The following is a 13,760-nucleotide window of genomic DNA, read 5'->3' as shown; positions in this document are numbered from 1 at the left end:
CAGGAAGGAAAGCAGAGGTATTACTGCCTTTAAAATTCACTAATGAGAAAGTGTTTTCCCAGGACAAAATTCTCCCTTCTTTTCAAACAGTAGCAGGTGTCTATGTGATCAGGAGATGCTGGTGACATTCTATTATCTTTCATTTACTCAAAAGTATATTCAAACCTGAACTGGAAATTAGAGTTATAACTAACCAACACTATTTCATTGATCATTCCCTGCAAATTGCAAACATTGTGCTATCTCGTAAGAAATAAGTATACACATAGACATAAGATTTCTGATTTACCTCTCTAACTACTAAACTAATCCCAAAGTAGTAGGAGTTGTCCCGACTCATGTCTAGCTTTCAGAATAATTAGCTGAGAAGAATAAAAAAAGGAGGAATGTGCTGCTATTTCTAAGCCATTTGTTGTCTTCCATCATCTGACTCAGGGCCTAAGCTCCACACATTGGTCTTGCTGGTCACAAAGAACAGGTTTAGAGAAGACCATTGCCATTGAGACACCATCCAAATTATAAGCCATGAGAAATACAATCAAAGCCAATAGGTGTGTCCAGTACCAGCAGACATCCACTGGACATTAAAGTCCTGCTGAACACCTCCACACATTAGGCTCATTGGTCCAAAATCTACGTTTACTTCTACTTACAGTAGGAGGCTGGTCCCTTGTGAACATTCCCCAGGTATGCCAGCTCATGTTACGTCGAAACATGGTGTGCTCAGTTTCTCCAAATCCATATATATACTGGGAGGCTAAGCGGGTAGAAATCTGAATGAACATGTCACTGAACGTGAAGGTGGGCAGCTGCGAATCCCAGCTAAAATGGAAAGAGGAAAATAAAACCAAGAATATAGTGTCTTCAGTGCTGTCTTTAGCTAGCAGACACTTTTTTTAGGCTACTCTTTTTCTCTGAAAATCTCACTCTTCAGTAAAGGTGGAATAAAACTGTTATGGTTATCGAGAAAACTTAAAGCACATGAAATGGGGATGTCTAAGAATTTGATACACAGTTTAGAGACACAAAGTCCTCTGTGTCTCTCAGATATATATTATGCACAGGCATCATGCACGGCAAGTTGCATCATATTTTGGCAATTTAGTGAGAAAATGTGTTTCAGGAGAGTGTGATCATATTTTCCTCCCAGACTGATCCTTGGTGCCTCATGGAATACAGTAAATAAGGTGCTTTTTATAGTTCACTGGACTTTTTGTGTAGATTACACTGAAACTGTATTCATAGGTGTCATTTGTTGCAAATCAGCTTCTTTACAGTCGGAAACCAAACTGCAACTTGATGGTGCTCTGCCAAAGAATTACATCATTCTGGGAGACTGAACTGCAGTTTGAATTATTACTCTGGCTGGCAAAAAGTAATTCAGCTTGCAATTAAGTTTTGAGTACTTTAAACAATAACATAAGATTTTTTTTTTTTAATAAAAAACATAACACATGCAACTGCTAACATCATTGCTCTCTGTTTTCTAGCTGTGACTTAAGCTTTATCAAGGAAAGAAATGAAGCTCCCATCAGACTTATTAGCTGTCATGTTACCAAAATCCATCTGCAAGATAGTTGAGACACTACTTTCTTCTTTTTTTTTTTCCTAACCATTCCCTGAAATGGAACCAAATGATCAGTCCTTAATGATCAGTGCTGTGGTCACCTAGGGAAAATTTTAGGAAGCGCAGAAAATTGTTGTGCCTCCCAGGGACTTGGGAAATACACAAGAAATGGCCTTTGGAGTTGTCTATGTTCCGCACTTCAACATGTTGTAGAGGACTTTTAGCAAGTGTCAGACCAGGAAGTGACAGGGGAGAAACCTTACATAATTATGAGAAAAGATAGGATATTGCTCAGGGCACCTTCTCCATCCTCCACCTGGTCAGTGCTCTCATACAATGCAGTGTTGGAGCAGCATCTGGCATTTGGCTCAGGGGAAGGATACAAAAGTCAGTCTTAAGGTATTTAAAAAGTAGTACACAAGAAAATTATTTGGCTTGAAAAGATCGAACAAAACCAAGTGAAATAAAATCACTATGGCTTACATGAGTGTTCTTGTGCTTTTGCGCCGAACTTGTATACCAAATGGTTTTTTCTGAACTGATACTTCATAGAGTCGTTCCTTGTCTGTGCTTGTTGGGGAGCTCGGGAGATTTAGTGGTACTGGAACCTCATATCGTGCATTTTGGTAATCATAAATCTATGAAGTAAAAATCAATTAATTTCAGTGAATGAGTTGTTTGAAATCTTACCTGTAGTGATAGAAATCTGAATCTGATGATAGAAAATTGTTGAAAACACTTGCTGAGATGAGTATTTTCTTTCAATACATATTCTGTAACCAATTCTTTCACAGCATTTGGTTTGGGGAAAAAAACCCACCAAACCTTAAGGATTTATTTTGGATCAGGAATGGCTTGTCTAATTATTTATATGAATTTAAAGTATATACCTGTATTTAAAATATAGGGGTGTGTGTATATATATATATATATATATGGTAAATATCTTTCTGATTCATCTTTTGGTCAACTTAGGGATTCTTTTTAAAGTTTTCTGTATTCTGAAAGCTGACAGAAGTTAGTTTTTGATGCCTGGCCATTTTAAGGCATCATACTTATTTCAGTATTATTAAATGCACAGTAATAAGTTATAGTCTAAACAATTTGTTGTATTAAAGATTTTAGAAGTAGAATGATTAATGTAAAAATAAATTGTACAGTCACAGTAATGTTTACAGACAAATTTACCTGTATATTAGTAAACTGTCTTCAGTTCCATAGTTTCTGGTTGACATTACACATATACATTGACATTATAACTTTGATTCATATAATTTCATTGTAAAACTGAATACAAAGTTCTAGGACAAAAAAAGATGTAAGCTAAGAGCAGTAACAACTAATTGCTCAGAAGGAGAAACCTATTTAGGCAAGGGTGCTCCTGTCTGTGTAATATAAAATCAACCATAAAAAGCCCTTATAATTTCCATAAATAAGACTATTTTTAACAATGGGACATTACATACTTATAAAAATTCTGGAATGACATTACCTTAAATTGCAGCATGTGGTTGAGGTGATATTTCACCTCCAAGCATAGTGTACTAATCGGTGTAGTGAAATTCTCATTAGCTCTGGTCTTGGCATTGTTTAAGGTGAGGTTGGCTGTGAAACCTGATGAGGTATATTCTACTTTGTCTACAGAGTAAGCATTTTCGGAGCTGTAATAGCAAGGTGGAATGTCCGAGTTTGATGTTACCTGCTGCAAACAGAAATAACTTACAGGTTAGTGAGCTACACTGGCCTGCTGTATTTTTTGTTAGTTATTAGCATGGAATGCAAAGCTCCCATTTTTTTTCAGATATCTGTCAAATGTAGAATATGGGGAAAAAGTTAATGCAACTAGTGAACAATAAAGATGTAATACAGAACCCATTGATCTCTATACTAAATCAGATATAATCAAACAATCCAGTCAAGGCTGTACAAATAGTTCAGTCAGGAAATTGAATCCTTGTACAATGAAGGTGGATTTAATTTCCCTGTATCTGCGATCTTCAGTTCAATCCCATAACATGGCTTAATCTTGGCCTGTTGAAATTCCTAAAGCTTCCTCCCTTTTAATCCCATTGCTCTCTGGTCTCTGGCTGCCTTCAAGGGGATGTGCCCGAAACCTATTAGATATTCAGGCAACATCAGATGAGAGCTTTCCATTGGCTTTATTCACACAAATTATCCTTAAAACATCCACTGAGAATTACATCCTATTTACCCAAGATCTCCTGACAGCAAGATCAAAATTACTTGCAGTTGCCTGCTACAGTTGAACATAAACACTCAAACTAGGTAGTCTGAGGTTAGATGAGCTGATGTAGGTTAATGCATTAGCCTTTCACCTCCACATACTTACCATCAATCCTGCCTAGTTGTTCAAATGAAACCATGCCTGCGCCGCACATCTTAATTGCTAATGAATATTTATTCATCTGTCGTCACCACATTCACAGCGCCTTTCAACTTGAGCAAGCGTTCAAAATGTACCCAGTCCATAACAGGACCAGAGTTCGATTTCACATGAAAAGTCATTTCCAAATGTCCAAAATTACAAAAAATATTCCTAAGAGTGCAACAAGATCAGGACCGTCCATCAGCCAGTTCAGCTGTTGCTGGTCCAAGAGCAGCTAGCAGAGAATTTGGGGCTTCATGCCTAGGAGATATGTCCAAGCTGCAAAATTTAGATTTAGAGGAGCACGGAGTAATTAAGTTGGAGGGACCCTCTAAAGTTCAACCCTGCCAGAGCACGCTGCTCCCATATGTTTATAGCCATGGGATATTAATAAATAAAACTATGTGGCAAAGCTCTGCATGTCGGAGATTATGATTTGGAAATACCTCCTCGACAGGGATATAAACAATTCAGTTCACATATGAACCAAAATTTCCAGGGGATTCAGGGATTTCCTCTCAAACTGAGATCCAGAGGAAATGAGTTTGACTCAAAATGTGCTTCAGTGACTATGAAGGTGAGAGAAAGGGGATAAGCCTTGCAGGCCACTGTGCCAGTGAAGCAGAAGAGGTAGGTGAAGATGCGGGTCTCAAGCCTATTCTATTTTTTCATAATTAATATTATTTCTTTCCATCTTTCATAAAAATACCACCTTTTCCCTCAATTTCTGATACACTTTGGAAGAGCTTACACGGTTGCCAACTACCTTAGTTTTAGTGAGGTAAATAAAATCTGCTAGTACAGGCCAGCTGATGTCTGTGCCCCCATTTTATTTAAATCTGACAACTACTTTTTCCACTGTAACGACTATGTAGAGAAAGCTATGATTCTGGAAACATTTCTATGAAATTAGTTTAGAGAAATAATTTTTACTTACTTCCCAGACACAGCCAAGTTTTTCACATTTTTCTTTTGTTGGATCAGGACTGGGATAACAATTAAACCTTTCATTGACACTCAGCTGTTGAGTCCATTTTACCGTGTAAGATTTTCCCAGTTCAAGCTGAAGTCCTGTTATATGAGCAACCTATAAATATTAAACAAGAAACAGTTATTCAATCCCACATCACATTCATCTTTCCTTCCATCAGCAGAGATGCCAGTCCTCGGGATCAATACACTTTGCTACATGACAACTCACAAAACCCCCTGTCCTGTAACGTTTGATATAGTCTCAGTTTTACAAACACACACAACTGAACTTCTTGCAGATAAAATCTGAAAAATTATGAATCTAAAAAAATTGAGTCAATCCCACAGCTTCCTTGGAAGCAAGGAGGAATAAAGATAATAGCACAGCTCGTTCACATTTTGAAATATGAATGAAGAGATAAGAAAAAGTTAAAATATTTTCATTTTGATTCAGTAACTAAGATACCATAACAGGTAACTCAGGTGCTTGTAATAAGGAAAGAGGGTGTACAATGCAAGCTCAAAGCAATGTCAGCACTATCCTTAGTGTGGGAAAGCACTTTGATGAAAGCTTCCCACTAGCAGTAGCACGTTCACTCGCTTTGCACATAAATGCACTGTGTTGCTGCTTTCCTGTATTCATCCTGTGCAAAACTCTGTATAAAGTGATAAAGGAGGTTTAAACAGTGTGCTTGATTTTGTTTTAAAAATCAATGCATAAATATTCATCTAAAACACAAGTATTTGTTACCCTCCTCCAATATCAAACAAAATCCCAAAGCTATTCCTCCTCTTAAAAACTAAATGTTGCTACATGAATAACTGTATAACTAAACTTCCTCTGGCACTGAGGGTTTGAGAGCAAAACTTAGATGCACTCTCTATGCAGCTGAGTTGAATGCAATTGTACTTTTGTTCTGTAGTAAAATACATGAGATATTCTGTTGAAACAACATTAGTACTGAGTACTGTCCTTTGCAATATATAAAATAAAGGTGATGCAATTTCAAAGATGTTTACTTCCCATTTTTCTGTTATCGTTTTACCTTTTCTGAAGGATAATAGGTGATATTAAGTAGAGAACTTTCCACAACATTGTTCTGAGACACAGTAACTGCCGTTATTTCCTGGAGCGCTCCCAATATCTTGATTTCTTCAAATTTCAAGTTGTTTGGATCAGTATAATTGCTGTTTATAGCAGTCATTTGTAGCACATTCTGAAATATAATAGTGATCACATTCTCATAATAAAAAAAAGAAATTCTGCCAAAAATCCTTGTGATTTAACTTTTTTTTTCTAATTACATCTTCATACTGTAGCATAAAGTAAGCCAATACCTTTTCCCTAACATACCAATTATTGCCCTGCTTATTGTTATCACAATAATGCTTTTCTACCATGTACATAATATGCTTCATAGTTATGTTTCAGCTTCTTTTTTGCTTGTTTCGGAAATAAGAAAAGGCTGACACATGTCTGTGACAGGGCAGATGATAACCTCTACTCGACTGTGATCTTGCCAGGTTCTAACAAGTGAAGGTTCATATTCACTTTTCCTCATATAAAAATACCAGTTCCTATTGAATTGCATTAGTTATTATTAGATTAAGAGTCCAAACAGCGGAACTGTACCATGGCTGTCACATATGCTAGTGTATAACTTCCTTATTACCCACCACATGAAAGTTTATGTTAATTTTTAATTCAACTTCACTGCGGTCAACTGATGATTTGGCTACAAGAGTTTCAAACTGCAATAGTAACTAAGCTTTCTTACCACAAATAATTATATGATTACATAGGATTAAAAAAAACCCAAACTAATGCATGTGCTTCCACTTTCTATTCCTGTGCTTGTACTCCTGTCTTCCTATGCATTCTCTCTCAGTTGCTGCCCTGTTGTTTCACCATGGCAAGGAAAAGAACACGTTTAGCAAATATTATTATTATGATACAAAAAAATATGTTAAGTACTTGGAATCCTTGTCATATGATAGCTCCAGTCAATATTGAACAAAAATACTATCCAGACTTCACCCTGACATAAATTAACCCTGCCAAGGCAGTTTCAGTTAAAAAAAAAATTAAAACTTAGTCATGAAGTAGATTCTGTGGGTTTGGACAAGGCGTAGGTCTTCCTCACTCTTTGGAGATATTCAGATATATATTTTTACAGTATACAAAGATTTTTTTCAAATTTCTATTATTTTGAGAATCACAAACTCTATATTCACCTCCTTTTTGACTCTGTTTTAACTGCCACTGATGCTTTATAGTTCTCCCATTCAATAAATATTGCTGCTGAGTTTATTTATGAAAGGAAATAGGAGTTCTTTAGATATTTACATTAACGAGGAGAAGAAAAGACAAATAGCAGATTTTCACCCCAGTAAATTACAGTATTTTGAACATGACTCTGCTTTGACTTTGTCAAATATTTTGCTTCTCAGTAAATATTATAGGAGAATAAGGAGAGAGAAAAGAATGCCCTTTGAAGATACTATTGATAAAAATAAAAGATGAAAATAAGATCATTTAAAACAAAATACTTACATTGGAAACTGTAAACTCATAGTAAATGTAGGCTTTACTCTCAACTGTACCTAAAAGGTAAAGAAAGAAGTTACACTGGCAGTGCAGAAAGGAACAGCATTGAAACCAGGACTGTACACTGCTAGTGACTAATACGTTGCTAACTATTAGCATTACTGCATTCAGAGACTACAGTGAGCAACTCAAATATTTACTAATGTTTATTTGAGGAACTGAAATGTCTCTTTTTATTTTTTCCTTAGGCCAGTATCCCAGGAGATCAAATTTTCCAAATTTTCCAAAAATTCATTGAAATCAGCTTTTCTAAAATGTACTAGTTTTTTATTTTACTGTTATTCCTTCTTACCTTCTCTTAAATGTAGATGCATGGCTCAAAGTTAATCCTTTAAAATACCCTAAATAAGTGCTTTACATGCAAAAATGACAATACTTTCTGCCACAGATCTCTAAGAGAGGAAATAACACATGACTGGGAAAAAGAAATACAAAAGTTGAGTGTCAATCTGGCATTTTTTTTTCCATGTATGAAAAGAAAAATACTGTCATTGCAAGCAAATTGTAAACGGGTTCCCTGAAAAGACTGCAACTTGTAAGTTTTGGGCAGGAAATAAAATCATAAGATGTTTTATTGTTTTGTTTCTCAACAGAAGCAAGAACAATAATACCTTCGTTATTTTAGGCCTTGACAGAGGAGTACATACAGCTGTCATATCAGCAACCACCCAAGGCCTTCAATATTTACGGCAGCAATAATCAGCTGAATCACAGCTCTATTTCTTAAAAGCATCCCAAACTTCCACAAAATTTAAAAAAAGTAGAGGCTTGAAAACTTTTCTGGGAGATATGATTGGTATAGTTAAAATAACATAAGGGAGCTCTACTGGTTGAATGCATAATGTAGAGGACAAGGTAGCTATGAAATTAGGAAAGGGGGGTGCAACTGTGAATCTCAAGAGGTGCTTGGTTCCATGGAAGTTGTCAGAGCCACGGGCCCTGCACAAATGAAACAAATAGATTGTGACTAAGGAAAAAGGAAGCTTTTAGCAACTGGAGGATAAGCCAGAGAAACTGGACTGCTTAAGTATCTAGAAGAAGGTGATTAGTTGTATCAGAAGGCAGAGGTAAGAATGCACCAATTCAGTGGTGAGGTTAATTCACATGAAGATGTCTCCTGAAAACATGTATGCATAGTTAGACAGATTGTGTATAAGATACGTCCATGAATCACTGTCTGCAGGATCTCTACCTAATTTTCAGGATTATAAATTAAACATGCACATAATATTGTAGCGTTGTTTATTTTTACCTCAATGGTAATACTACTCCAACTTCATTCTTATCTGTACTTTCTTAACTGTTGCAGATTTTCCTATTTTCTAATCTACATTTTATTCCAGTGTAGCTAAAGAAACCTCTGACACTTTTGCCACTGACAGCAGCCTATAGGTACAGTAGGACGTGAATTAGAGAAGATCGGGTCTGCTTGAAGTGCAACAGTATTAACTGGCATATGCCATAAACCAAAGTCCTTAGCTCTGACTGTTACAGTTTGTTGCACATAAAACAACAAAATCTGCAAAATACAAGTCCTTAAATCATTTTAGTACAAGCCTGAGTATTTTGAAAAAGTTCTTCAAAAAATCATTTCAGGATAACCCTTTGAACTGCTTGCTGACTTTTCTAAAAAGTACACAATAAAGGACAAAGGCTGCAAAAGCAGCCTAAAGGATTTAAGTACCCCAAACCCTTTTAGTTTAATGGAAATAGGATGCCTAAACTAAATCCTCAGAAATCCCACAGAAAATCCCACCGTTCAAGAGACTTCATTTTTCAACATTTCCTTCACCTCCAGATTAAAATGAAGAATATATCTACGGATATAGAATGGAAACGCCCTTTCCATTGCTCTAGAATGAACTCTGCTTGCCTTAGACATGCACGTATTCCAAAAGCATTAACTTTACTGAAAGCTAAAACGAATTCAACCTGATATTAAAAGTTTGTGTTGTGGTTGCTGGTTTGTTTGTTTGTTTTTAAATTTCAGCTTCAGTTGAATTAAGTTGTGACCTTAATCTTACACTAAGCAAAAAGGTATGTGTGTTGTAAATCGTTTGACAGAGAAAACCTCGTGAGGTAAGTAGTACTGACGCCAGCTGATCACAAGCGATGAGGTTGACAGGCCTTGACATAATCATAGTGACTGTCCCAGGGGGAAACAAGTTCTCTGGCAGCTTTACTAAAGGCGAGGTTGGCAACGTGACAAATAGAGCCCGTACACGCTTCCTCGCGTGCTTATGCACCAGTATCCCGTGGAAACCAGATGGCAGAAAAAACGTTGGCTCCAATACCGCACTTTTGAGTTAACAAAATTTCTACTGTTTTCACAAGCAATTTAAGTAATTCCAGAGACTTAATAACAGTGCTAGTTTTTCATCTTCTATCAATTCTTAGTGTCGAACACTAATTATGTGTGTTCTTGCACCCGTTGAAACTAATTTGGATATATACCAGAATATATATCAATCTTGACAGCATGGTTTAACAGTCAGCATGCTAATGCACCAAACCTTTACATATTTAAGGCTATAGTGAAACCTGAACACAAAAACCTATAAATCTTATTCTTATAAGTCTTGTTCTTGCTCCATGAAACCAGCAGGAAGATTGAAACTTGTACATAATAATGCTTTGTTAATCATACTTATTGCACTATTGGTACCTGCTCACCTGTGGATTCTCCATCGTCCCAGAACAAGTGCCCAGAAGCAGCGCTGTTGTCATCCAGGGCAATTATAAGTCCCATGGGATTCTTGCGGCTGTGGGAAGAGAGGCTTTCTGTCTTACACGTATAACAAAGATCTAAACGGTCTTAATACATCCTTCATGTTCATGTTAAGAACGTGACACTCAAGGGGGTTGCAATACTTTGAGAATTGCCTTAGATTAGTCCTTGGTTGCCTTTCATTTTCATGTAAACGGATTAAAATACATGGCAAGTTTACAAAATGCTATGCAACTAAACCTGTAATTAATCATTGAACCTGTAATGTAAACGGTTGTGGAAGTGAGGTGTGGCTCACTCTTATTCCCATATTTCAAGGTGAAAATGCTAAACACAACAGGCTGCTACTGATTTGTAACCTGAAAGTCCTGAGCCCAGTCTTGAAAAAAAAAAGAAAGCCCAAACATAAAAGCATTCAGATTTGGAGCATACCTTGCAACTGTTGTGTTAGCTGGTTGTTGTGTAGGGTAAATATAGCCTCCTCTCAAATGGAGTCCCAGTTTGTCTGCTGGCAGGTACATATCGGTCCATTGCTTTCTCACTGACATTTTTACCCCCTTATTGACAGGGATGTAAAAGAGAACGGGTATGTTGCATTACTCGCTGCTGGGAACGTTATTCTTAAGTCCTGAGTTTCATCGTAACGCTTCCTTTTAGAAAAGGCTTAAGTTATGTAAATATCTATGTGCCAATGGGCACATAAAGATAAAACCAGTCAATATGATCTAATGTCATAACTCAGCATCTCTCACCATTTAGTTTTGGCTCAGTCAATACAGAGAGCAAGTCCTGTTGGGACTCTGACATGAATATGGGAATCTGACGTGAGCAATGTCCTTTTTCAGCCATCAAAAGGATCATCACAGCGGTGGGAAACTTATTTGCAGAAATGAGATTAGTAAAGAATAATTGCAGACTCTTCTATGTTATAATTATAATTATAGTATTTTATTTTATTTCAAATACAGTTATTGTTAAAGTTTGCACTCAATCTGTCTTCCCATCTCCTGCACTATGCTCCACGCCTCTGTGTCCTTTCTTGAGGCACTGATTCATGCACTTACCCCACCACCCTTCATCCCCTGTCTCACCATTTCCTTCCTGTGGGCTTTCCTTCAGGTCTCTGTCACCAAAGCAGGGCTGACAATCTTATTTTTTCACATAGCCGTTTAGAAAGTCTCCCCATAGTATCCGCTGCATTTACTCACCGTATCATACTCATACCATACTGCATCGGGAATATATGCTTGAATTACATCCACACCCTGAAAGGTGAACAAAGAAACGACTTTCATATTTGAAGGGAACTTAATCAAATAAACTAAATTTTCCAGTAAAACTAAAGTTCACATTGCCTCTTTGCTGTTTTCTGTAATGGTTTTTATGATGATGTCCAGAAAGGAAGAGAGCAATCCAAGTACAATTTCTGCAAATCTACTGGGAGACCACTGAATCACCACTCTACAACGTGGCAGCTCATTGCATGCAGCCCAAAGTCACAGTGCTTCAAATCCAGTGGCTCAGATCATAGCCACAAGGATCACTGTATCTTCTTTATTTTCACATTTTTCTGGGCTGGCATCTTTCAGGTTCTTGCTTTCATTTTATGTATTTAACAAACATTTTGTGCTTCTCCATGGCATATGTGTTACCGGCATTAACAATCATTATTTACAAGATTCTGCCACAGCATAAGCCACGACCTATTTGTTTTCTTGTTACACCACAGACAAGCTGAAATGCAGCAAGACAAGCTGATTCTGAAGGAAATTCAGAGATGATGCAAAGTTGAGGTGAACCAGAGTATCAGTCCAGATGACTTTGACTCCCTAGAGGACTGGAAAATAGGAGTGGGATTTACTAGCACAAAGTGCAAGATTTTCCATTTCAGCAGTGATAAAAATATGCTGTGTGCTCCCTCACTGGAAGCAATAAATGAAGGGGGGGAAAAAAAGAAAATAAAGAAGAAGCAAACCCGAGGTTTGTTAGGAATCCATCAACAGCCATAAGTCAGTAATATGATGTACCCATGAAAAAATAAATATAATCTAAGCATCTAGCAAAAACCCATGTTTGCACTGGAGATAGAGCTGTGTTAATACTAATAAACAAGGCCCTCTGCAATTGCTTTGCCAATAGAATTTACAGGTCTGGTCAAGACAGAAGAGTTCAGACTAGAATGGGACCAGAGCAAATTTCCTGGGGTCCTCAGGGAAACGGCAGAGCCTATTTTTGCAGTTCAGCTTGTTCAGCATAAAAAACCGAGGGGGAGTGTGATTTCAGCAAGAAATGTGTATATAGTAGAGGAGCTATAACCTTTAAGCGGAATAACAGAATTGTCACAAGACTGAACAGCAAAGGCTCAGAACTGGGAGGTGGTTTCTAATCAGAGCAATAAAGGAGCGACAGGAATAGCGTACCTTGGGGATGTAATGCTGCAGTCCCCTGCCAGAGAAAAGGGCTGGAACTGGTCACTCAGCGTGTCCCTGTGCCCCATGAAGTGGTTATGAGAGAGATACCAAAACAGCCAAACCTACCGGGTCAAGTACAGGGGAAACAAGCAGCCCAGGACCCCACAGGAACTGCCTATCCACACTCCATGTCACTTCGTCAGAGTAGAACCTGGGCACGTGGGAAGGATAGAGCAGTAACTGGGTTTTATGAACTATACCACCATCAGCAATCCCAATATTTCAGTGTACTGATTGTCTAGAATCAGATTGTCTAGAATCATGACTGAAGAGTGTCATATCAAAATTGCTTTGGTTTTTGGTTTTTTTTTCGTCTGAGGCAATCTGAAGATGAGAAGGTAAGGTCTTACTAGTTTAGTTAGTGTTCTCTACACGTGTGTGAAATTGTAGGTGCACGTGTGTTCTTGACGCAGCTTATTCAAGAGTTTCCAGGCAAGGAAACATCTATTCTAATATGTATATATGATGGTGGAGAATAATTTGATTAGCTGAACAGTTACATCTCATAGCAACTCCTAAGAGTGACTGATAATAATATATGCAGTATATGCAGAAATTACAGATGGTTTCTGATTACTCTTCTGATTACTCCAAAATGGTATTTCGTGAATTCAGAAGTTGTCTATATATATTCCAACGTGCATTTTCACAGACTACATCAGTGTTTAGAAAGTCCCTAACAACATTTAATGTGTCTGGTTTTTTTATTCCTCATAAAACTATCACAAAGGCTGATGAGTAAACTTACTCATGCAAAACTGGCCGCACAACTGTGTCTCCTTGAGTATGAGCTTTATAAAAGAGTGTATACAGGTAGGGCAGCAAAGTGTAGCGAATGTTCAAGTAATACTTGGAGGTTTTCACCAAGACCGAATCAGGTCCAAACACAGCCGGATCCTGAGGCTGAAAACAAATATTGGATAATTAATATTTTCATCATGAAGAAAACACTCTGCCAAACATGCAAAAAGTGGCTGCTGTTTCAGAGAGGCAGAAATTCAATGGTGCACAGCTACACAGTGTTTTCC

The 13,760-nt window shown here is 37.4% G+C and overlaps 1 protein-coding gene across 1 annotated transcript in view; it reads right to left on the bottom strand.

Moving 5' to 3' along the window:
* The window catches only part of SI (sucrase-isomaltase), a 53,531-nt gene that overhangs the window by 18,228 nt on the left and 21,543 nt on the right, over positions 1-13,760 (bottom strand). The window contains exons 17-27 of the mRNA XM_069792804.1: positions 13,481-13,635; positions 12,799-12,883; positions 11,470-11,526; positions 10,694-10,818; positions 10,207-10,295; positions 7,480-7,529; positions 5,972-6,142; positions 4,891-5,040; positions 3,060-3,266; positions 2,051-2,205; positions 654-822 (exon numbers count right to left, since the gene is read on the bottom strand). Of these exons, the coding sequence (XP_069648905.1) occupies positions 654-822; positions 2,051-2,205; positions 3,060-3,266; positions 4,891-5,040; positions 5,972-6,142; positions 7,480-7,529; positions 10,207-10,295; positions 10,694-10,818; positions 11,470-11,526; positions 12,799-12,883; positions 13,481-13,635 (1,413 nt within the window). The remainder of the gene's footprint in view (positions 1-653; positions 823-2,050; positions 2,206-3,059; positions 3,267-4,890; positions 5,041-5,971; positions 6,143-7,479; positions 7,530-10,206; positions 10,296-10,693; positions 10,819-11,469; positions 11,527-12,798; positions 12,884-13,480; positions 13,636-13,760) is intronic.

This window comes from Haliaeetus albicilla, chromosome 9 (genome assembly GCF_947461875.1).
Source record: "Haliaeetus albicilla chromosome 9, bHalAlb1.1, whole genome shotgun sequence".
NCBI classification, from domain to species: Eukaryota; Metazoa; Chordata; class Aves; order Accipitriformes; family Accipitridae; genus Haliaeetus; species Haliaeetus albicilla.
The sequence above is the reverse complement of the archived record's forward strand: the minus strand, read 5'-3'. Positions and strand labels throughout refer to the sequence as shown.